The 25,808-nt window shown below is 45.9% G+C and overlaps 2 protein-coding genes across 2 annotated transcripts in view; both read right to left on the bottom strand.

Moving 5' to 3' along the window:
• The window catches only part of fgd4a (FYVE, RhoGEF and PH domain containing 4a), a 36,377-nt gene extending 33,986 nt beyond the window's left edge, over positions 1-2,391 (bottom strand). Inside the window, exon 1 of the mRNA XM_076139790.1 lies at positions 2,116-2,391. Within this exon, the coding sequence (XP_075995905.1) occupies positions 2,116-2,188 (73 nt within the window). The 5' untranslated portion in view covers positions 2,189-2,391. The remainder of the gene's footprint in view (positions 1-2,115) is intronic.
• Positions 2,392-5,142: 2,751 nt separating this feature from the next.
• Positions 5,143-25,808, bottom strand: bicd1a (bicaudal D homolog 1a). The gene is made up of 9 exons (XM_076137577.1): positions 25,584-25,808; positions 14,079-14,291; positions 11,606-11,758; positions 10,691-11,185; positions 9,788-10,186; positions 8,892-9,656; positions 8,647-8,798; positions 7,943-8,527; positions 5,143-5,272 (listed from the first exon to the last, which is right to left on the bottom strand). Exons 1-9 carry the CDS (start codon positions 25,797-25,799, stop codon positions 5,143-5,145), a joined length of 3,108 nt encoding a protein of 1,035 aa, XP_075993692.1. The 5' UTR covers positions 25,800-25,808.

Raw genomic sequence — 25,808 nt, 5'->3', positions numbered from 1 at the left:
CTAATTCATAGGGAAGAAGTGCAGCAATTGCAAGTATATAAAAAAATAAAAACTTACCGACAACCATCTTTAAACTGATCCCCGGCTGCACAAGGCAGCACTTTAGCCTGGACAGTGAGCGGTCAGATCAGGATGAATGTGCATCAGTGCACCAGAACAATCCCAGCAACAGTCGGCCAGCAGACCACAGAGCGACTGGTTCATACAGTCCCACTGCCTCTTTCTTAGCAGGCACGAGACAATCGGCTCTCTGTTGGTCAGAGAAAACTGCAACTCGAGCCTACGTAGCCCCAGATATTTGGGCTTTAAGGGAATTTCACGTAACTCAGACGGGAAGCATCGACACAAGAGCAAAAGGTTACAAGATGGAGACTTGAAAGGGCCTTAATCCTCCATATCCTGGAGAGACAAAGTGGATAATGGAAATCTACTAGTAAAGGCACACAGGAGGTAGAATTTACAAATGAATAAAACATGACTTATGACTAAAATGATAGAATTATAATAGGATCACAGAGTTAATAACCTCCAAACCAATTGACCAGAGAGAAGAGATGGGAACGGATATAACAACGATCAGGCCTAAAACCCACTTTATACCAATCCAGGGAATCTCCTCAACGAGAGCCAGACTTATGGGGTAAAAATGACAGACCATAACAAATCAGAATAATTATAACGCTCCACTGGACAGATTTGACATCCCACATCCTCTCTGAGATGAAACCCCGGCAGGAGAATCTGTCATCTACGAGGCCGAATGAACCACAACAGAGAGCCGTATCACTAACTGTCATATTGAAGCCGTTTGTAACGGGAGGAATCACTGTTTAGCTGCTGCTTATTTGTTTCACTCACTGCTTCCGCTTTCTAAAAACAACCACGGTTCACACAGAGGGCAGATCCATTTCTAACCAAACAACATGACAGATTTGTTTACAATAGCTCAGTAATACATACAGTGCATTAAAGCAGGGGCGTAGATTGTGTGCAGAGGCAATGTGACAAGAGGAAGTGATTTGTGGAATAGTGCACCAGCAATATGGAATAACTGATTAGTGTTTGAAGTAATGCACGGAAGACTGTGGAAAACTAATCTCTAAAACAAAACATTACCATACTTCTTACTGTCTATAGATCTTAAAAGCAGATATGTATTCAGACATACTTGCAACCGTAATGGAGATATTGTAATAAAAGGCAGCTGACCAGGATACAAACTCTGGGATTTGGCTTTGCTGTGTGGCAAACAGTGACAGATGGACTGAAGCCACGCCGCCTTGTCTGAAGGGTTGGTGCTATAAAGACACAGGAGCAAAGTTCAAATCAAACTTCAGGTACAGTAACCAGAGGAGTGTTTGCACAAGAGGCCGAGTGAGCTCCACACAGCAGCTCCCGTCTCTGGTCGTGCCCAGGCAGGAGTGTTGACACACGGGCTGCTTTTTTTTTTTATAAATATAGGCTTGGATATGGATAATCTCCCCAAGATCAGAACCTGGAGCCAACTTTCAGTTACAGCCGTGGAACTAGAATGGGCAGGAGACACAGCCCCAAAACTCAAAACTCAAAACAAGAAAACTCAAACTGGTATCCTCCATCCTGACATGTTCCTCATGAGCTCCACATGTTGCATAGAACAAGCGTGTAAGACCCCTGATAGTGTTTTCCCATAATGATAATAAAAACAATGCCCTGAAGTGTTATGGTCGGTTCCACAGCAGGTTGGGGCCTGTCCCTGAACGCCTCATACCTGCTGCTGAGTACACAGCAAGGCAGCAGTCATGTGTAAATACGAGCTGTAGGTGTGTTAGTCTGGCCATTCCACGCTTTCTCAACCTGACTAACACACATCATGACTAATAATAGAGACATCCTGACTCTCCCGCTGAGAGTTTCATAACAATGATTTAACATGTCACCAAGACACAATTAAAAGGTAATAAAGGAAGATTCATGGCCTTTTGTAATAAGAGATCCAGGTAATTATTTAATTAGACAAATTATTGAGTTGTTAAAGGATTTAAGGGAGATGACTGAACGGAACCAAACCGCTATTAAGTCCAAAGAGATCTTTGAATCCTTTGATGATCGTAGTATGTCACTCCTGTCACCCACCTGGGTCTTCCTCGTCGGAGCAGTCCATACTTTGTGGTTTCCTGCGAAAGGCGACCCTGCTGAAGCCCTCCATTCTGTGCCGCTCCAGGATCGAGATCCTCCAGGGAAAAAACGCGATCGAGGTCACGGAGAAAACAACACAAACTCTAGGGGTCTTTCGCGCTCTTTCCTCCGGAGCCCGCCCAGGCCCGATAGGCAATCGAATTCCAATCAATAAATTACATCAAAGTGCTCAATCTGCACGGTTTGAATAAACTGGGAGTGTATGGGAGACATTATCGGTTTCACCTGGATGGGGGCGTTACCCTTAAACCACGCCCCTCCCTCCACTACAGGCAGGCGCATTCCAGAGCGTACATTCATACTGTCAGTCACCTGGGACATCAATCAATCACTGCTACTGGTAGCAATGTGAATCCGAGAGGCTATTGAGTACATAAACTTATTTATTTGTGATAGAATCTTGATTACATTTAACACATTTGTCAAGTAAGATGTTTTGCAGATTTCCCCCAGAATGCATGCTGATATATTTTTTTCTATATTATTTCTATAATAATAATAAAAATAAAAATAATAATAATAATAATCATAATCATAATCATAATCATACTAATAAAGGAGATATTGTGTGACCATGTTCTGTCAAGAAGTGTTCATGTAACCAATACATCAAGCAGCAGGTTCCTAGGAAACTGAGGATTAGACAATGAACAGAGTAAATCCACACATATAGTTGTCATACCAAACACATTGACCCCCCACAGAGCATTGTGTGTGTTGTGTTTAAAGCCAACACCACTGTATGTGTTCTGTTGTCAATGATGTCAATGGTGCGACTCCAGCCACAGAGAATGTATTAGTTCATTAAGTTACCTGAAGCAAATATGTCAGTGTGCATACAAAGACAAAGAGAGCCACATAGAAATCCAAGGACAGATCATTTATTGACTTGTGAAACATATTGAACACTGTTTCAGCAGGTGAGACTGTGAAGCCCATACAGGAGGCTACAGCCATCTTTTTCTTTAGTTGAATAAGTCTCTCGCCATCCACTGCCATAATGTGCAAACAAACCAAGACAGTCACAGAGAACTGTCCCTAATGAGCCAGAAGCCACTTTCATCCCACAAATACATTTCATGACTCTACAGTAGTCAAAAGAAACAATCTACACTTTTAGTATAGACAAATCAAACAAACGTATACAGTCGGTGAACAGAAAGAGCCCACTCATTCTCCACTATTGTAACAATGAGAGTTTTATTTGTCCTTACAACACTATACTGTCTGTGTAGCTGGCAATTGTCCCCCAATGGCTAAAAAGCTTATTTCAAGAAAACACCCCAGACCGTAAATAAATCCACCCACATGGGGGAATAAACAGGAAATGGCTTAATGCAAACAATGCAAACAATGCCATCTAATGCCGTGTTTGGTATCCATCAATCCAAATAATGAATGAGGGGAATGGACACTATTATTAAAACTGTATGGAGGATTAAAGAGAGAGATAGGACTTCAATAATGGAGCTCAAACATGTGGAACTATATCAATCTTTGTCAGATGTTTCTTTTTTGGATGAAAACTCTTTATTGTGTCAACTGCTGAGCTTTCAAAGGAACTGGGCAGGAGTGCTCTCACTACGTCCCAGATCCTCAGGGAAACTCTCTGCTCTCTTAAGCTTTCTCATGCCAGTCTGCTGGTTAAGTTTGTGGCTCTGGAAACGGTGGACAGATCGTGTGAATACCATCCAGATCCAGTCTCAAACCAAATCCTATGGTATTGCTATAATGCATAGTACATAATTGTGCTTGTACAGTACTGCATACTGTCTGGAAGACGCATGTGGAGATGAATAAGATGTTACAACGACAGAGGGGAAATGGAAGATCATGAATCAAATTTTATGTGAACACTGATTATGGCACAAGGAACATTTTTGGTGGCTATGACCTGCGACCGAGGATGAACTGTGGTGAGGATCCGGTGTGTGTATTATGGCGACAGTAACGTTAGGGAATCCTGTTTACATATCTAATGTCAATAAAAGAACAATGTCAGTTAAATTCACGGTCATTTAAAAATGCAAATCAAAAGGCAACACCCAGGCCAGCAGCCCTATTCCTCATCCCAAACACGCAGCCTCACGCCTCTCCCAGACTCTGAGGAGATCTGAGCTACAGCACAGATGCAACCACCTCATCGGAATCAGCAGTAAGAATAAATAGAAACAACAGCGGTATAAAATAAAAACCTGCACATGCCTTTCAAATAAAGTCTGTATAAAAAACACATGCATCCAAAGAAAGACCATCGACATTAGAAAGATACAGTAGATAAAACCAACCCGTTATCGCCCCTTTTTAAGCGTTTCATTACTCAGTTTGTCACGTCAAACTCCACATACTTGCATTTTGTTATTACTATGTTGACAAATACATCTTAAACGCCATGATATGATGTTCAGCTTGTTAGTGACTTGCTGCTCTTCTCTGCATTGCTTTTCCTCCCATGTAAAGAACAGCATTGGTCATGAAGTGAATGTGCAAAGTGAGGTCATCTCAAAGAATGATCTACAAACAGTCGCAATTATGTTGCAAGAAAGAAAACATTCCAGTCAGAAATAATTCCCGAAAACGGTCACAAATCAATATATAAATAAATACCAGAATGATTAAATAAATTATAAATAAATACTAACAGTAATAAGGGATAATACTCCCTTTGATTTGTCACTCTGGCCTTTGCAGCTGAGCTTTCTAATTTCACTTTCCAGGACATGATGTCACTTTACGTCGCCTCCAGAGAAGAGAGCGTCCTGCTCCTCTTCTGCGACCCATGTAACCAGGTGATGGGCCTTACAGGGGTGGGGGAGAGGGGGGTCACAGAGACCAGTAGGCACCAGGGTGGACTGTTAGGTTGGGGGAGTTTAACTGAAACAAACCCCCTTCCAGAGTGTCACTGTCTCTGCGTGGCTCCGACCAGACCCGGGGCAGGGAACCCGGGCCGGAGCAGCAGGGGGGTTAGGTGCCGTGGGGCTTGGGCTCATGGGTCGGGCAGTTACGAGGGTCGCAGGGGGAGAGAAGGCTGCTGCTGCTACTGCTGGAGAGGAGGAGAGCTTGGTGATCCTGGACGCCTGCCTCAATGTTAGGACTGAAAGGATGAAGGGAGACAGCAGAAGAGAAGGAATGAGGAGGGCAGCAGAGGCAAATACAGTTATAGAGAAAGGGAAAGTGTTGTTGTGGACTCGGGAATACTGTTCCACCAAATCGACAAACAAAGACAGCACATGTAACAAGTTCAAACACACTGATGCTGCTGACAGAGTGTTCAGACTAGACTTTGCTCTTGCTATTATAAAGGAGGGAGGGATCTATAAGACAATAGTACATAGAGGAATGTGTTGATAACTCATACCACAATTTTATGATATGATAACCTGTGCAGTGTGAACAAGGTGTGTGTGTTATCTCTTATGGAGGAGTCCTATATAGAAACATGTTCAAAACTATGGACATACAACATGTGGCATGTGTATTTTGCAGGGAAAGATAACCGATTGATTCGTAGATGGGTTGATTGATAAGTTCTGAGCCAAGACATTTTCTTGGTTGTGCCACTCTCAGACTGACATCAATCATTGTCTGAGGCATTGCCAATTTAGTTTGGGGGCCAAATCAGGAAATCAGTACACAATGACATCTATCTGATACAAAGAAAGAACGATGTGCTCCTTGTGAGTGAGAATCACTGAACTCAAATCCATGCAGCTAAAAACAGAAAATCGAGGAATTGTGTTACTTCCACAAACATGTAACTGCTGTTGCTCAGCTCCTTAGGTTCCTTATCAATCAACCCTCGAAGATAGATGGACAGATGAATCAATGGGATAAAAAGTGAGCCAACTACTACTACCAGTGAGAAGGTTCCATAGCGTGTTACCTGCGGCCTAGAGAGGCTCTCCCTCGCCTTACTTGTGGGGAGAGTGGCGATACCGAGGCAGCAGACTGCTGACAATCTACAAGAAACTGATAAATTAGACAGATATACAAAGTGACACTCAGGGTTAGATAACAAGACAGAGAAAACACGGAGGAGGAGACAGGGGACGGCTTTGTCAGAGAGCTTTGGATAAGAGCGTCTGCCAAGTGACTAAAGGAGACAAAGAGCCTGGCTAATGGTGGCCTGATAGCTCTGATGTTCATAATGTGGCAGCTGTTCTCCTGCCATTGCTATATATACATATACAGTATATACGACAATAAACAAGTGTTATTTTTACTTTCAGATAATGTCTGCAGTCTAATAATTGATTGAAACTTATTTTTGGTTCATTTTGGGTATGAAATGTAAATCTAAGTTGATTTAAGTCCTTGTGTTGGAAATCAATGTTACAATGTAAATGAATGGTGCAGTCTGTGTGAATGACACGAGACATGGAACAGAGTAGAAGAAGCAGAGAAGACGCCTGGATGAGTTGAGGCTGCCTGGCTGCTTCTCTGTCAGGGTGTAAGCTTGTGCATGTATGAATGTAACTGTTACTGTAAACTCCTCCAGCTCATGAGACAGACAATCAGCACTGGTGGTGAAAACACAAGGCACCCTAACAGACAGAGACAAGGACACATTTACACACACACACACACACACACACAGACGCACACAATAACAAATGCAAGACTGTATTGTTTGTGCTACACACATAGGAGGACAGATACAGAAGGATCAATGGTGAACAACTTAATCTTGAACATGGTCCCGGGTCCTCAGCTGTAGAGCTTTATCAGTTTAACAACTAAATATTTGAGCTATGAAGTTAACACATATGATGTACTGAACATTTTAGTTTAAGCTGAACGTTTGAATATATGATTATCAGGTGAGGGGGAAGGACAGACAGTCAAACAGCATTTGACAGGAAAGTCCGTAATGGGGAATAGAGATGGAAATGTAATCAAACACTGCCATCTATTGGTGAAACGTGGCCATGCAGCAAGATTCCACAAAACGTAATCAGTCTGGGGCATGGACGAATTTAATCTATGTTTCCAAATGTCCTCCCCTGTTTCATTCCCTCAGTCGCGGTCATTTTGAATTTAATCTGAATTTGTAGTTACATTTAGGGGAGTGGAGAGAAAGATGAAGGATTAAAGAGGAGTGTGTGACAGAGACACAGAGAGGAGGTCTCACTGGTTTCCATATTAAACAACAATTGAACCAAGTAACACACTACGCCTGTCAAATGCTTTTTGTTCCAAAGATGCAGATTAAGACATGCGTTCTTAATAAAGTGAGGCTTATAAAGTGTAATACATATATATTTCCACATGGTGGTGCTGCAAGTCATTGAATATTGACGTACGTGATGCAGCCATTTTTCCCAATATGCTGCCTTGTTTTGCAGCTTCCTGGTAGTGTGGGGAGGCGTACATGATGTCACCCTCTCACACTAACAGCTAAGCAGATGCAAAGAAGGCTACCTGAAGCATATAAGGGTTTACTTTTCAAAAATCTCTGCAGCCCAACATTATCTTAAACAAGCACTCTATTTGAAGCATTCAAAGTTTACGGAGAGAAGAAATTCTGTGGCAACTAACAGTTCAGCTCCAGCTTCAGCAAATGAGCTGAGTCAGGTGTAGGTACATTGCTGTTTGGAGGCTGGATGGGGTGCAGAGAGTCACTGGGATGCTGTTGTGTTCAAACCCATAGATGCAAGAAACCAGTTTGTCCTCCATTCTGTGTTCCATTCTGTGTAGTATACTCAGTCTGGAAACTGAGTATACTAGTGCTCGGCCAGGGGGAAGCCAAAGAGGAATAAGTCACCGCCTTTCCCAAAGTGGTGGAGAGGCGGAGGCGGAGCTAGAGTTGCTGCGGTTCAGAGATGGAGAGAAACGACCTAAGTCTTGACTTGACTGAATGAGCCGTCTGAACTCTAAAGTGAGCCACTCCGGGTCTACGTGCTGGGCGCCCAGAGACCACGGGCGGTGGCCCAATGACGGCTGAGCTGAAGCGGAGGCCTGGGCTGTCTCAGAGTTTGGAGGGCAAGTCAAAGCAGACATGGGGGGGCAAGTGGTTAGATCTAGAGGTGGAGAACTACTGAGGGTCAGTGAGGTGTGCAGGGTGTGAGCAGTGATGGCGGAGTGACTGTAGACCCTGGTAGGGCTCGGTGGAGCGGTGAGGGCTGCTCTGCGACTTACTTTAGGCGTGCTGCTTTTTATCTTGGGCACTTTAGCACCACGGCCCCGGTAGGTCAGCTCGTGGTCAAACTCCAGATCCTCCAGGCGCTGGGTCAGGGCCAGTTTCTGCTGGATAGCCATGCGAAGGAGGGAGTTCAGCGTCTTCTTTTCATCCTCTGCCGCTGCCAACTGCCTCTGCATCTCGTCCAGCTGTGTAACATACTCATCACACCTATGAGACACGAGAGAGAAGTGAGAGAACAGCAGAGGGAGAGAGAGAGGGGATATAAAAGAGAGAGAGGGGAGGTAACAAATGCAATCACATTCATTTCTCCCTAAACCTGTTCTGACCTGGTGGCAAACATGGCCCTGAGAGAGGAGAAGGTGGCAGCGTCTTCCTTCAGAGCCTTCAGTTCATTCCTCAGCTTCATCATCGTCTCCGTCACCATTGATTTTTCATTCTCGTACTTGCTCTTCAAATTAGCCAGGGCGACCTCTGCCGTCTGCACATGAGGGAGGAATTGATTGAACATTTGAATACATGTATGCATGCTGATTACAGGCACATCCTGTATGACAGACAAATCCCTCCTCACCTGTTTATTGGCCTTGAGCACCAGCCTGAGTGTGGCTATCTGCTCCCTCTTGGTACTAAGCAGTGACTTCAGCTTGAGTATCTCCTCCAAACACGACTCTTTATCTTTATCAAGCAAAGGTGCAAGTTCCCTGGCCGCCGCCCTTTGCATGGACAGCTGCAGCGAACGATCAACGGCCCTCTGGAGATGTTTGATCTGGTCTCTGATGATGACATTTAGGTTGTAGATATTCATGGGCTCCTTCCGCAGGTCTCCTGCAGCCTCTGAGGGCACTGGAGACGGGGAAGGAGAGATGGTGATGATGGGGGAGCTCATTGCAGCGCGTGTCGGGCTTCCTTGGAAGGCTGGAGATTCCCTGCCTGCTGTGGTTGCTGTTGCCTCGCTGTGATTCGCATCTTTGGAAGGAGAATCCATAGGGCTGCGCGGCATTTCTGAGGAGCAAGCGGCAGAGACGGCTGCCAGACGACGAGCCAGGCGAGGGGACAGCAAAGCCCGGGGGTCGTCCCCTCCCTTCAGGCTGCCGCCCCGTGTGACACGGCTCTGGCGGTAGTAGTCCAGCATGACGCGGTTGGGTGTCTCGTTGTTGCATAGGCAGACGTGATGGTAGAGCTGCGCCAGCTCCTCGCTAAAGGTCACCAGCTCATCCTGTGCGGCGTTCAGCATTCCCTGGCTCTCTGTGGCCATGCCTGTGGCCGCCCGGAGCTCCGCCTCCAAACCCGCTGCCCTCTCTCTGCCCTCATGACAGCTGCGTTCCAGATGAGTGACCTGCTCAGGAGAGACAAGTTAGGTGAAAGCAGAATGAAATAATGCTGATGCGCCACAATTAAAAGTGCAATACTCAAAGTAGCAATCCATGCCACATTGAAAACATGAATCTCTATGGAGTGATGACAGACCTGTTCGTTCAGGGCCTGGACCCGGTCGTCAGTGGGGCTATGCTGGCTTTCCTGACCTTCAACTGCTTGGTTGTACTTCTCCTTCAGGGCCTTGAGCTCCGCTTTCAGGTCGATCACCTCAGTCACAGCCACCTTGTACTTGCACTCCAGGATCTCGATCCCATGGATGTCTGGATTGTGTTGACCGTTGGGGGTCGGCGACGGGGTGCCGCCGTCAGGCTTCTCGCTCTCCTGAGAGTCATCAAGCTCCTTGTCTCCGTGGTGACATTTCATGGCGTTGACTCGCTCCGTGAGGCGATGGACGCGGTCGTGCTGCTCGGTCAGGGCGCCCTGTGTGTGCTGCAGCTGGGTCTGAGACTCCTGCAGGTTCATGAGCAAGGCACCCTTTTCACGCTCCACCTGCAAGTCAGGCAGAGGAAAAAGGAATGAATAAAATACAAATTGCATATTTTCACTTAAGCAATACGACTCATTTAGGAAGAGAGGTTAAAAACGTGCCTGTGTATTTATAGAGCAAATTGTTAAAGTGATCTTGGTTGACGGTGTTGGCAATTTTTACCAGAGTAATCAACTTGAAGGGTAACTTGATTAGTAAGTAAATAACAGAGAAAGCCACTCTGCTGCTGCAAAACTGATTACCGACGTCCCAGTGGACTTCAACCAAGATAAAACTGTGCAGACAGTTATTAGATTATATTTGCACAAGGCTAACATACATCTGCAGCCCGTAACAGACTATACGCCCACTTGGTGTTGCTATTTACCAGTGACAGTGTTGCGAGCAGGTTAGTGTAGATGAGACAGATCGGTTTTAATTTGCGTGTAATAAATGTCAAACCTGATAACAGATGGAGTCATCTTGCGTTTGCTTCCCTGTAAACTAAAGCCAGCTGGTAAACTCGCCTGTATGAGCTGCTGCTTGAGCTTCTGTATCTCTGACAGGTTGAGTTCGCTGAACAGGTCGGGCACAGGGACCAGGCCTTCTCCTTTCCGGCCCGGGCGGTACTCGCCGTTCATCTTGGTCAATCCTGTGCCTCCGTGGAGGTGGCTGCGGCGATTGCTGTCCTCATTGTTGCCGTTGGCACCAGGGATGGCGCTGCCGTTGGTGATATTGGACCCGCCGGTGTCCTCGGGGAACTTGAGGCCCTCGACGCCGGTGACAGTGAGAGCCAGGTGGGCCCCCGCGCCGTAGACGCTGTCACTCAGGCTGATGTGGTGAGCCAGCTCCTTCCTCAGAGTGTTCTTCTGCTCGCGCTCGCTCTTGAGGGAATCCAGCGCCTCCTCTAACTGACCCGCTGAGATGTCCTTAAGGCGCAGAGCGTCATCCAGCTGGCTGTTGAGAAGGACGGTCTCCTCTTCCAGCACCTTGATTTCATGTTTCAAGCCTTCGTATTCCACCTGGGAAGAAGCAAAGAGGAGAGGGATGAGATGAAAGCAGAGGGGAGAGCAAATCTGGATAGATGACATGGAAATGAAACGGGAAAAGACATCCGCACAAAGCATCTGAGACAATATTTCACTGTATTTTCCTCTGATGTATCACAATATTGATATGACAGATGGTGAGCAGCTAATGTAGATGACAGCACTCTGGTTCTGTATGTTCCAGTGCATCCTGGGAATGAATCCATATGGAAACATTAGGGGACATTTAAAGGTGTCAGAAGCCACATGACAGTGATTTAGGGAAAGGGACTGAGTCATTCATCCCAACACAGGTGGGATGTGTTCATCAAAGCAATGAAACCAACATCAAGCTCAATGTGTGTGTGGGTCATAATGAGACCCCATGGTTCACTGTGGTACAAAAGTGCTGACCTGGCTTTGCTTGAGCGTAGAGACGAGTTTCTGCAGGGTGATGTTCTCCTCCTCCAGCTCCGTGTAATCTTGCAGCAGTCTGGTCTCTCTGAACTTGTACTCCTTGATCTCCTCCCTCATTCTGCTCCTCTGAAGCTCCAGCATCTCATTGCTCTGGAGCAGAGAGACACACACACACACACACACACACACACACACACACACACAGACAGTAGCAGGATGATGAAGAGGAAGAGGAGGAAGAAGCAATGGCAGAGAGGGAGAGTGGAATTTAGTACTTTATACCCTAAGTACTACCTTTAATCAATAATCAGAATAGACAATCCAGAACTATCTCATCATGTGGCAAAGAATTCCTCAATCAAAAATATTATGAAGCGATTCCTGAAATAATGGCGCCTGATATGTTGAAAGCCACCGTGTTTTATGTTCACACACACTCATCCTCCTCTCACACTTATACCTACTTTTGTGCATGAGGATGAGTTATTTTATGAAACAATTGGGATTCTACTTAAATACGCCGAGTCAGCACATTCCGAGTAAGATCCTTCTTTGTGAGTGGACTGCAGTGCACACAGAGAAACCCGAGCATATGCTGGAGCAGATAAACTGTCAGCCGGAGAAATGCACCCGACGCAGAAGTCTTCAAACAGTGTCGTCGTTCCTCAGCAGCACTGAGATCAGCAGAATGATCTGTCCTCACACAGCTATTAATGGCAGCGTTTAATACACTTTCTTACAAGGAGCCGCTATAAATAGGTTTGACAACTCCTATATATACTGTAGATATATCATTTGTTCTTGAAGGTGACAGTGGGGTTGCCACGGTACACAAATTCACATTTTTTAAACTTCATTAGGACACCTGACACGTTTCTAAAGTCGATACCGTTTCATAAAGTCATTTTCGAAGAACGCTATACATTCTCATGTCAATAAATGCATATAGGATGAGTAAAATAGTGCAATCTTTTCTAATTGTACTGTGTTTCTGCATATTAGACTACAGTATAAAGGTTTTGTGGCATCTACAGGCCTGATGATGTCATAATTGCTCATATTGATAACCCCTTCAACCCTCTAACTCCACATAAGAGCGCTCCCCAAGATCAATAAACTGAAAACTGGTGCGAGTGCTCCTCAATTCATCGATTTGCATATTTAATGTAATAAAATCTTGACAACTTTGATACATTAATCCAGCAGGATCCCCTTTTGTGTGTGTGAGCACGTGCACGCTGGCTTTACTGCAGTGCTGCCTGCAGCTCCCCTGCGGGTCTTCACATGGCAGAAGTGCTGACCCAGAGACAGTATCGGGGCTGGGCAGGGACACACACACACACACACAGGGGGAAGAGACTCGTGGATCAGAAAGAGACATATGGGCTTTTTATTCTCCAAACCCTCTTAAGGGCCAACGAGGGACGAGGAAACTAAACACCACTGCTATAGACGTGACGTTTGGATCGGTACGGCAGCTCGTCTAAAGTCCCAACTGCATCAAAAACCAGGATGTTGTCTCATTACATATTCATGACAAAGCAGGGAGTTAAGGTTGAGCTTGGTATGAAGTGCACAGGATTAGAGGCCAATGATCAGTCAGTGAGGATCTATAGGCTGATGGGACACTACAGTGACCGGAGTCAGGGACAATGCAGCGCACGTGACTGGCACAGAGCCGACCGGGGGCCAGAGTCAGAGGCCCACCTCTCCCTGACCCCAGAGTTCACGGCTCAGACTGTGACTGTGCGTTTCACAGATTCATGCTTCAGAGGAAACCTGGCACAAGTTCAATCACTTAACATTTTTCATTTTCCTCTTTAGCAGGATTGGTGTATTTTCACAATTGTCCCCCCAAAAAAAGAGTGTGAAGTCAGCAGTTTCAGCCACTGCAAAACTTGCGACACACACCAGTCAGTGAAGTGTGAGACCATCAGACTCACAGTAACGATGATCTCAGTGCCTACAGTTAATATGCTGTATGTCACTGCAGGGAGGTTGCTCTCTTTGACACTGTGAGGCAAGAGTCACGTCCAAACGCCTCTACACTCTCCCTGACAGATGGACTGAAGAGTGTGTGTCCTCTGGCCGTGGGATTGGCTCGCAGCGGCCCTACACATGTGCCGAGCTCAGGGCATTTCACTTATTCCCTAGCTTAGCACCGGATTTTCCCTCCACAATGGTGCCGTGGGGGCGTCTGCCTGCAGCGTCTGACCCCGGCTCGAACTCCTGTGCTGCCCCTCACAAAGGCTGCATGCATAAATGCACATTCGCATACACACACATGCATGGTGTTTGCTTTGTGTGTGTAGTGACCCAATTTGCCCGTCGCTGTGACACACTGGCCTCAAACAGGGATACAGTTTACACACCTTGATTAAAGATAAAAAGAAATGTTAAAAGATGATAACATTAAAACCCTTAATATCGCGACATCACTGTGATATTGTCAGAAATGTGTGGTCCTCACCTCTCGCAGCTCCTGCACGAGCATGCCCAGCCTCTCGCTCTCTCCCTGGGCGTTGGAGGCCACAGAGCGGCTCTGCGTCAGCTCTGTCTGCAGCTCCAGCAGACGGCCCACGTAGTAGGCCTCCTTTGAGGCCGACTCCTGCAGCAGCGACTCCTCGTTGCTCTCTCCGTCCTCCGCCACCTTACGCTGGTTGGAGTAAGCCTGTCCGAACGCCTGTAGAGGTAGGAGAGGAAGGGCGGTCAGAGGGCAGAGAGGGGAAAGCTGAGGCTGTTGTGTTGCGGGTCAACAATTGTCTTTTAAATCCTCTCACATCACACACTTCCTTATCTATGTGAGGAATGCACACCCACAGCCGATCCTTCACAATAACGGCCACTAGGTGTACCCCTGCCACACTTTTGACAAACAGCCGCGAGCTGCAGCGTCTCTCCCTGAAGGGTGCCTGCTTTCTGTCGGCCCGGCTGATGTTTCACTTTGATCAATAGACACACTGTTCTCATTTTCCTGACACAGGTTTTCACTCGGCTGAGAGCTGACTTGTCATGATAAAGGAGCCGCGCCTTGATTGGGGAAATCAAAGCAGGTATCAACAGCGCCTCAGCACTGAGCCCTGCACACAGACGGTGAGGATCCTGCATCTATCACATACGGAGACCTGCAGTGTTTGCCTGAGTGCGATGACTGAAAATAGACTAAATTCCATCAAGGTAACTCCCTGTGAGAGGCAACGGATCAATATGTGGTGAAGCTCTTCGTCTGACAATGTTTTATGCTTTACAAAGTCCACATACAATGGTAAATAATTAAACACACAATGCACAGTTGATCAAAAAGAGCCTCAGACTTATTTGGCTTCATACTGAATAATTCACACTCAGTATTTCTACCACAGCACGGTTACAAGGTTTGCTCTGAGAGCGATGAATCATTGATGAAGAGTCCATTACGTGGATACGGCACATGCTCAAGTGCGCAGTTTACTTCCCACAATCCTTTTTTATTTATCTATTCATCATTCCTCGTCATAGTACACTCAGATTCCATTCCAAGACAACAACAATATCCATTACAGGCTGGAGACGCTGTAGCGCTCGCAGAGAGGAAAATCTAATGAACTGTTTCGCTGCGTCAGTTTCAGCCTCCTCAACTTCAAGTACAGATAAAGTAAATATGTGTGTGTGTGTGTGTGTGTGTGTGTGATTAAATGAGAATACACTAGTCCAACAACACATCCAGTCACCGTCCTCTCATAAAAGCTAAGTGATGACAGATAATCAGTGTAAACACGTTTCCATCCAGTCCGCTCCATTATTCACCGTTCACTCCACACTTATTCATTATGTTCGCTTACAGAAAAAAAGGAGAGTTAATGAAGCTCTGCGCCAATTCAACAAGGTCTCCTGGGAGATTTATCCTAATTCAATAGAGCCTTTTGTTTTGCCTGTGAATTGCAAATTTAACAGTGAGCATTTGGATGAGGCAGCAAGAATCAACCTAAGCAAACTGCCTGTAAACATTTTAGCAAACACAGAGAAACACATCAAATATCTGTGTTGTATGTGATAAAGAAATAATTACGCAATCTCTCTCTCTCCCTCCTCTCTCTCCCATTGTCTCTGGTGCCCTCCTGCCCTCTCTGGCTCTCCAGTGAGGCACAGTGATTACGGTGAATGAGGGAGCCGCTGGGCCTCTGGAGGGAGAACAGATGATTAATTCTAAGCACAGTGTGGCTGAGCGGGCCGGCATTGTTGCTTGGTATGAGAGGCTGACAGTATCTGACCGGACCTGACGGAGGATTTAGGACATTGAGAGAGCATGACAGATTTCAAAATAAGAACTAGGCTTTGTTTTCTCCTTACAGCGCCGTTAGGTCACACAGGCCCGTCCAACATTCAGTGCTGAGAGAGTTTGAAGTGAACCAGTCAGAAAAATAGAAAACTTAAAGACAGGAGCAAGAGACGGACGAGCCTGAGAGTGCGTTTTGCGATTTCTAGGCAGCTTTTTGATTGTGTAAGAAGAGGCAGATGGTTTCCCCAACAATCCCTCTTCAAAGGCTGGCAGGCTCCTTCAAGTCCCTCCATCTGCCTCCTGCTCCTCCTAACCGAAGTCACCTTCACCACCAGTGACTGATGATAACTCCATGTTTACACACAAAGGAGCCTCCTTGTGCTCCAGCGCCCCTGCTGCTGTTACACCGTCGCTCCTGCTGTGCTAAAAATAACTCCCTGTCCCAGCCGCTGTATTCTTCCACGCTAATCTAATACACAGCACTCACTCGGACTCCCTGCCACTGTTTCATAATAACATAACACAATCAGTCATTCCTCATCATATGTCAGGAAGAGTGAGGAAGATTTAAGTTTAATTGTGTTTCCTCAGGATGATGTTAATGAGGAGCCGGTGATTGGCAGCCATTTCAGTTCCCTGCGTTGGAAACCTTATTATGGATTCAACCTTGGGGCTCCTCAGCCTTCTGTGCTTCGCTACGTACAGTCCAGATAACAAAGTCCCCTCCATAGATATTCAGCCCCGGGGGCCGGAGAAGAGGAAGAAAGGGGGTGCACCCTAAAAGAGGAGTGTGTGAGCGTGTGTGTGTGTGTGTGCTCCTGACTCCTAATGAGGAGTCTAGGGAGAGCTGGTGGTTCAGTGATGTTATATGAATGAGGATGTGTGTACTGTAACACACAGCTGGAGGGAGAGGAGCAAACTATTTCTACAACAGAAATTCATACCCAACAAACATCTATAGATATACATAAATCTCTCACATGAGCTCTACCAACATATAACCTGTGAGAAACACACTGATTCATAGACAACAAGTGTGTAGAGGAGATTTCTCCAGCCTCATGCTGATTCCAGTCTTGCATTTCAGAGCTCAAATCTCTGCAATGATTCACAATGTTTCATTAGTCAACCTGTAAGCAGAAGAATTCTTATGAATGATGACTAACACACACCCACACACTGCCACCACTCTGTCCTGTCCAGATGGTTCTGCCCAGCGAGCCGCGTTAAGAGATTTCAGAACCATGGAGAGAGACGAGCAGGACTGCTGCTGAGAAGCAACGCAGCTGTCAGCATCCTGAGGGGAGGTGTGTGTGTGTGTGTGTGAGTGTGTGTGTGTGTGTGTGTGTGTGTGTGTGTGTGTGTGTGTGTGTGTGTGTGTGTGTGTGTGTGTGTGTGTGTCTAAGAGAGAGAGAGGGAGAGAGAGAGAGAGCCAGAGAGTGTGAGAGAGAGAGACAGCCTTATTAATAAATATATTTCTGCAGTGGAAGTAAATAAAACATCATGATCATGAACTTCACTCTTTGTGTTTTTCACACATATACACACTTTCTAGGCTCTACTTGCTTCCCTAAAAGCTATATGAAATGCTTATGAGTGTGTGTGTTTACATAAACATCAGGCTGGTGTGACGTGAATGTAGTTGTTAAGAGTGTGTACATTATTTTAGCCCTATGTACCGTATGTGTATGTGTGTGTATCAAAGGAAGTAAAGGCATAACAATGAATACAATATGCAAACACTCAAAATGCAGAATAGCAACTAAAATGGCTTAATGTGCATTATGAAGACAAACACACACCAGTGCTACCTCTTCCACTCTGTCAGAGTGTGTGCATGCTGTGTCACAATAACACTCCTGCCAGAAACCGGCTGTGTTTAATTCAAAGGACTTGTCTTGTTAAAATGATGCAATTTGGCTAAAGTCTGCTCATCCTAACAGAGAGAAGAAAGACGCCTGGATTCTGTCCCAGACTCACTTATTGTTGTACTCGAGTCCCTGAATAGACGCTGAAGAGGTACAAGTCCCTCTCCTCTCCTCTCCTCTCCTCTCCTCTTCTCTCCTCGCCTCTCCTCTCCACTTTCTTATCATTGACAAGTCCAGGACACGAATTAAAGAGATTAAAGTGTCACTTCGGTGCCAACTCTCGTATCTTGTCTTTATATAATCTAATAAACTCTAATCACTCAAACTGCCCCAACGGTCCGACCGGGAATCATACCATTAACATGAAGGTCGTGGAAAAGTCAAACTCCGAAACTCTCAAATCAACAAGAAGAACTCGGTCAAATGAAAGATTCAGCAGGAATAACCTCAATAGAATGAAGCTCTTTTGCTAAATGTGTGTATTCTATTATCCCCTGTTTTCTCTCCTGAGCTCTCATAGGAGATCTGCGCTCTCCTCAGCAGGATTCATCTTCATCCACAGGCTTTTTCTGCTTTCCTCCTCCATAATAACCCCGATGACTGACAGATAATCATTTCCCTTGTGATTCTTAAGTGAGTCCACACTCCTCCTCAATGATTCACATGGCCATTTACATGCCTCGGGCCAGGAGGGATTACGACTAAAGCAAGGTAAGCATGGAGCCGCTCCCCCTGCTCACACCTTCATGCACCCTTCACTCCTTTTGTTTGAGGGAGGGAAGCTCCAAAATGTGAAGAAAACTAGAGGAGAGGGAGTGGAAAGAGAGACGAGGGCGAGATTAAGAAGCAAGAGAAAGGCGTTTGTAAGCAGACAGGCTGATTGGTATTCCACACACACATATTCACACACACACACAGGGCGACGGGAGACGGATTGGCCCGTCTATAGCATTGTGTTTACAGACTCTCTCCCTTTCTGTGGTGCAGTGAGTCGCCGCTGATAAAGATGAGTCGTCCATGTCAGGCACACACGGACTACAATAGAAAGGCACACACGGACACACACACACACACACACACACACACACACACACACACACACACACACGCCCCTCTCGGTAGTGAAACATGGGGCCTCTGTGACTCAGTGCTTTTGTGCAGCCAGAGGAGAGGAGAGCCTCCATGCCAAGCCTGCAGACCTGTGGGAACCTTTACACGCTGCCAAACACACTGCTGCTGTGGCCGACTAACAAGGTGACATCAGAGGTAGCACTTCATTAGACACACACACACACACACACACATATTGCCCTCTGTTCCTGGTTCTTGTCTACGTCCCGCCCATCCTCCATTATTATCATGAAACATTTTAACATCTCATGCCTGCTAAGATCAAAGTAAGTACGCTATGGATTATGGGTAATTCTACACTAGACATACCCAGTAGTCCAGCAAGCCTCGATAAGTGACTTGGGCACGCTCGCTTGGAAACAAAGTGTTTCCTGGAAATACGGACAGACCACAACATTGAGGAACAATTGGAGTGAATATCGGAAAACAAACATACATTTAAGATGATCAGTCAAATAATGAGCGAGAGGGAATTTGGAGTCTGAGCTCAAACATCTGGACAGACATTCATACAGGTGCTACATCATCTACAGCTGTTTGTAAACACACAGCAGGAGCAACAACATTGTTAATTGGGTAACATGTTTGCATCAACACGGCTTACACAAATTTACTCAGGCAGCCAATTAGGTTTCCCTTACCTCAGCTTGACATCCGCCCTCTCAGGATGGAGGAGAGGGTTAATTTAATGGACTGCATTCTCTCAGTCTTATCCTCTGACCTCATTCTGTGTCACTAAGTGTGTGTGTGTGTATGCAGTGTAATGGTGAAGAGCGGGCAGGAAGTCAGAGTCAGAGTGCTCTGTCAGATGTAATGGCCTCTGGTTATCTAGGTAGAGGAAATATCTCTGCTGACACATTGCTCTGTATTAATGGCAAAATTAATGCCAGTTGTCGTTAATCTGCCAACACAACCAGAGCTTCCTAACATTGCCCGAAGGAAGGAAGATGTTTGAGTAAGAGAACAAATGCATCTCTTGTGAAGGAAAACGATGCATTTCTGCTTTTTTGCCTTCAGACTTTGCAGCACGCAGCGAAAGCAGACGACAAATCAATAGAGTGGCTGCAGGCAGAGGAGTCCTGTTCCCTCTTCCCTCTTCCCAACTACTGTGTTCCACTGCAGCAAAAAAGGAGCTTTGTGACAAACATAATCTCCCTCGGGCCGGGCTGGGGGACTTCTGCAGAGGGAGGATTTGTTTAGCTTTCTCTCTCGTCCATGGGACGGTCCAGAGAATTCAAAATCATTAAAAGCCTGTTTATTATGGAACTACAGAGTTTCCTCTCCCAACTGCCTCTTCCAGCAGCCCATTACTGTTCCTCCCTTCGGTCCCTCTGACCCACTAATTCAATAGAGCCATAATAAAAATGTGAAGCAAACAAAGAGATCCATCTGATCTGTGTGCGGCTGCCACGCCCTCTGAGGTCTCAACCATAACATCACATCATCGCAACAAAACAACAACAACAACTCCACATGTACAGAGACATGAGCCAGAATGACACACAGACTGCATGTGTGTGTGTGTGTGTGTGTGTGCTGGAACCCAAAGGCCAATGACCTTCCCTATAGGTCCTGGAAAAACACACACATACACACACAGCAACCCTGAATGTAAAGCACCAAAGGGCACACACACACACAGGGGGGCAGGCAGGTCAGGCAGGTCAGGCAGGTCCTTATCTATAGGCTCAGCTGTGTCCTGTTGCTGGGGTCACAGCCACCAAAGCCACTGTGGACATGACATCTCACTGTAGACGACCACCATGACAACAGTATCTAACACACACAGCACTGACATCTGCATTATCCTACATTATCCAGCAGTATGACTGATTACTTTTCATTTAGCGGCCTTTTGTTTTGCTAGATTGTTGTGGGTGAGTCATACTGATTTCAGCTACACAACACTGTGCTACAGAGATGATAGATTTTCACCACAGAGAAGGAATCGATGCATAATCCCCCCGCTTTACTCCAGGGGGAGGCCACAGGGGAGAAGGAGGGGAGGAGGGGGGTCACAGTGAGACAAGGAGGGGGGAAGAATGGGCTGATGGGAGCAAGGAGGTATTGATTCTCCCCCTCAGCCTGTGTTTACTGCCCTCCGGTGAACCCCCGCCAATGTAAAAGTGGAGTGAAAGGGAGAAGAAGAAGAAGGAGGAGGAGGAGGAGGAGAGTGGAGACGGAGCTGTAATGCGTCCTTTCTCCCCAGTCAGGACAGATTGATTTACAACCACAGCTGCTCTCTGCGGGGACAGGAGGACCTTTAGTCCAGTTTTACTGTCGCCCCTGAATTGGAGACTCTGTAAAAAAGCATTCTAAAATGTTAATAAAGCGACAAATTATCTGAGTCATGCTGTTCCTTTCATTCGTTCCAAAGAAAGAGAGGCTTCATATGGCCTCCTTACCGCCTCGTCTGCTACATTTTCTTACTGCTGCGGTTCACTTAACTTAAGGAAAACACATTTAAGTCCTAATACATTCAGGTTGTTCTGTCCTCTGCAGAGGGACTCAGAGGATGGGCCGCTGTGACTTTGTGCCGGTCCTTCACCGGGTGCCATAATTCATTCTGAAGGAGGTAAAGTCAAGCAACAGCTTCACACCCTGATGACCGAACAGTCACATTATATTAAATGTGATCTATGCTGAATTTATGTTGTGAGTTACTGTACAGCGAGTCTCAGGAGGAACGATGTGACGCCTGATCAATCATCTCTAGTATGTTCTCAGAATGTTCGCTGCCATTTCTCAAGCTGACGAATGACCCTGGGGGATAATGAGCTGCTATAACACACCGTGTCACCTCAGACTGTGTTAATATCCGGACCTGCCTTTACACACCAGCACCGGTCCAGGATTCCATAAATACAAGACCGTGAAGACGATTAGGTTTGTAAATCGACGCAGTTTGAGGGATTCTATCCTGGCAGAGACGCTCATTCCTCTCTGCGGGTGATTGGCAGTGAGCGGAGCATAATGCAGAGCACAGAACACAACTTGGGGGCTATAAAAAGATAACATGGAATTTTGACAATACCAATAAATGCTTTGTGTTCTCTGTGTGAAGGACTTTAGGCCATTTTAAGCCTCTGGCAATTGTTATAAGTAGCTAAAGCTGCTTCAGGAGGCACAACATGGGCTTAATATCGCTGACCACAGCACTCAAGAACACAGGAGCGCAAACACAATTTTCAGAGGACCACTAACTGAATCTCCACTATCAGCTTTGTGTCTAAGATCCAGGAAAGGTGCATTTAAGAGCCAAGTGACCTTTGTTGTCCTCATTTGTTTGTTGTTCTCAGTGAAAGTTACAATGTGAAGAATTTGATGCAAATCTCTTCCGACAATTCCTCAGCCTAAAGCCTATAACAGCAGATCTGTGTACTGAATGTTCCCGTCCGATCACAAATGTCACTCTACTGCAGTCTCACAAACCAAAACAGTGTGTCAACAACACTATCAATCTGAACAGGCAGGAACCATTTGCATCTTTCCTCTTGGGACTTGCGTGTTGCGGTGATGTTTATGTTTTTGGATTTGCATAGAAGACGGGAGATTTTTCCGAAAACCACCAATTTGATTGAATCTAATATAAAATATATATACTGCAAGATACGAGATACTCTCAATGACTTGCTGTAAGACACATTCATACTCAGATCTGCCCGGAGACAGCACTAACAAGTCAGAGCCACGGGGTAATGGTGTCTCCATCAGTGCTTAGGGCAGCTATCCAGAGACATAATGTACATGCACAGCGAGGGAATGAGGGAACAAGGGAACGAGGAGAGGAGAGGGAGGCTGAGTGAATGAGGGAAATGGAATATAAATAGGAGAGAAAACAGGTTCTCCCTTCAGAAACAAAACACTTAGCGACCTATTTGTGCACAGGCCCTGCGGACAGTAAAGACATCTCTGACCAGGAGGGAATTAACCTACAAAAGGGAGAAACCTCATCCATTACAATTTGTCTCCTTGTAATAAAATGGACAAAAACATTGAAGCGGCCTACGTAACAATCGAAAGTGCAGAATGTGTTGTCAGTGCACCAAACGCAACAAAGCATGACACACGTGCAAATGAGCACAGGCTGAGTCCACACCCACACACACAATGAGGAGGAACCCTTCTGAATATACATAACAAAGTAGCTCCTTCAAATGGGAATGACATTAGTGTGTGTCATATTTTCTGCTGTGTACATGACAATAGTTAAAGTGCGCTGCGGCCACTCAGTCCCAGAAGCAATTGCACTTTTCCATTTGCACTTTCGCTGCCCTTCAATAATGTAATGTGCAGCAGCTCCAGAGTGCAGATGTGACTGTCGAGGCAGGTTCGCACTCCAGCGCTAAGATTAATATTCATGGAGGTCTGTGTCAGAGAGAGAGAGAGAGAGACAGACGGGAACCAGAAGGTGTGTCTCTCCGGCTGTAATATCACCTCTAGAAAGTGTTTCCACTGTCAGGCAGGAGCTGATAACCAGAGAGGCAGACAGGCGGACGGGCGGACAGACGGGGAGGCGGACAGCAAAATGAAGCAGACGCGAATGGTGAACAGATGTGGATGTTGTTGAATGTGTTCTCCAGCGACTTGCATCAAGTATGAGCCAAACCACGCATGTTTCTGGAATGTAAACATGTGCGATAACATGAGGTGATAGCTCTATTATACTGTATGTTCAACATTTGATATGTAGGATCACGATTACACTCAGTTAACAATCTTTAGAAACAGAGAACAGACTGCAGATGTCACGTTTCCCTTCAGATTGTTTTTTAAAGCGTATGAAGCAATTAAACTCTCTTAACCAGCAGAGTCTCACTCGTCTCTCTGGGTCATCAATATCTCCCATTTTCATTATGGCTTCTCACTTCCCTTCTATTCATCTATTCTTTCTCTCTTAATTCAATCTGCTACAGCCAGTTTGTCTCTCTCCTTTGCTCGGTCTCTCTTTCTCTCTTGACATATTTCCCTCATCATTCACCACTTCGCCCTGGCATCCAATAATCCATACGTGCAATCAGCCGGACGGCGCTCCGCTGCGGGCGAAACGTGAAAGTGCTGCTGCAGGAAGGATGGGAGTCTGCATGCACGGGAGTCAAAACTTTACATTTGACTGGCTGAGCAGGGGAATGGAGAGGCTGCAGGGGCGAAGGCAGGAGATGCAAATGAGATCCAGGCATGCATGCATAATAATGTGGTGAGAGCTGCCAGCCAGTATGTCAAGCATGTGATGTTAACATGATGTTTTAATTTTGTTATTTGCTCAGCGACTGGTGAGGCAGCTGTCGAGTGAACGCACACTGATGAAGTCCAATATTTGTGTCTCTAACTTGAAGATTTTGGTGATATTCTAATCATTTTGAGTTCTTATTGGTGGTTTTTGAGGTAAGGCCTTTGAAATATCAATGATTTTTTAAATGCTTCTTTTCCCCAGCAGCTACATGTGAGTTTGAAGCATTAAAGTGAATCAGTGAACAGCTTAGAGAGAGGAGAAGGACTTGATAAAAAACAATTACTTGGCTCTCGGTTAGTCTGACGTGATGAAAGCAGTCCCGAATAATCAATAGATTAATATTAACATTGACATATTCCCATTAGCACAAGCGAGCCTGTTTTATGAGGGATTTCTCTCTTTTGTTTTGGATGAAGCACTCTCTCTCTCTCTCTCTCTCTCTCTCTCTCTCTCTCTCTCTCTCTCTCTCTCTCTCTCTCTCTCTCTCTCCCTCTCTCTCTTCATGGCCCCTCCTTCTCTCTTCTCCACAGGCGACCTTGAGCTTTGATACCCTGTCAGCATCCTCTCCTTGTTACTTTATACATATGGTTATATGATTATGCACAGAAGCACTAATGACTGAACGCGCCTACCCAACTTGTCCAGCCTGCTAAGTCTTTTCCTTCTCCTGTAAAGGTGAAGAATAGGAACCTTAAAGCATTCATCAACAACAAAAGCATTTAAACAAGGAGATATTTTTCAATGTTTTGGCAAAAGATAATTCTAGCTGGAGGGGATGGGACTTCATTTTACAAATATTATTAGTGAAGAGTGAGGGAAAACAGCTTTTATACCATAACAAGGATCCAGGGTCTTTCCCAAACTTTATGAATCAAGAGCCTCTTAAACAAACTAAGACATCAACAAGACAAGACAAAGTAAATACTACCTAACCAATCCAAAATCAAACCTCTATGACAAAGGAAATAAGAAATCCAATGCTTGTATTTGTTGTGTGCTGAAACTGAGGTGTTAACGGTTTGAGTTAAAGGGTTTTAACAGAGCAGCCGCCTGCACATGGAACAACAACAACAACAACTATTTGTTAATCAAAGGAGAACAACAATCATTTGTGAACAATTTTTACCAAATCTAAGAATTTCCAAATTGTGTACCACCAGGGGAGGCTTCATGTACCATCAGAGGTACACACACCACAGCTTGAGAACCACTAGGCTATACATTCACTACACAACAGTGAACACAAACACAGCCCAAACTGTCCTCCTTTGTATTTGAGTCATTAGAAGTAAACAGCAATAAATAATCTACACTGTTGCGTCATTTTGTTGGGGGGGGGGGGGGGGGACCCAGCCGGCACCCACACCCCACTGTGGGTTACAGATCCGCAGAGACTCACATCATCACACACACACACACACACACACACAGCAAACAAGAGCCTCCAGTAAACACACACAGCATGCAGCAGATCAATCGTCCCACCTCTTGTAGCTGCTCCAACTCCTTCCTGAGCGCCTCCTGCTCGAACTCCAGGTCCGCATACTTCTGCTTCAGCCCCTGGTTCTCCTCCAGGACCACCAGTCCGCACTCCGCAGCTCGGATCTTCTCCCGGTTCGCCTCGGCTAGCTCCTGGGTGAGCCGCTCCACCTCGGCCCGGTACTGATCCACCGTTTCCCCGCATCCTCCATCGGCGGCCATCGCCCCTCT

This window comes from Genypterus blacodes, unplaced genomic scaffold (assembly GCF_046128005.1).
Source record: "Genypterus blacodes isolate CSIRO-AG114 ecotype Tasmania unplaced genomic scaffold, CSIRO-AGI_Gbla_v1 ptg000015l_1, whole genome shotgun sequence".
Taxonomy (NCBI): Eukaryota; Metazoa; Chordata; class Actinopteri; order Ophidiiformes; family Ophidiidae; genus Genypterus; species Genypterus blacodes.
The sequence above is the reverse complement of the archived record's forward strand: the minus strand, read 5'-3'. Positions and strand labels throughout refer to the sequence as shown.

Coding starts and splice junctions, on each gene's coding strand:
- bicd1a (XM_076137577.1), bottom strand. CDS start 25,799: ATGGCCGCCGATGGAGGATGCGGGGAAACGGTGGATCAGTACCGGGCC. Junction 14,292..25,583: donor AGTTGGAGCAGCTACAAGAG/GTGGGACGATTG, acceptor CTACCTCTACAG/GCGTTCGGACAGGCTTACTC. Junction 11,759..14,078: donor TCGTGCAGGAGCTGCGAGAG/GTGAGGACCACA, acceptor TCTCTGCTCCAG/AGCAATGAGATGCTGGAGCT.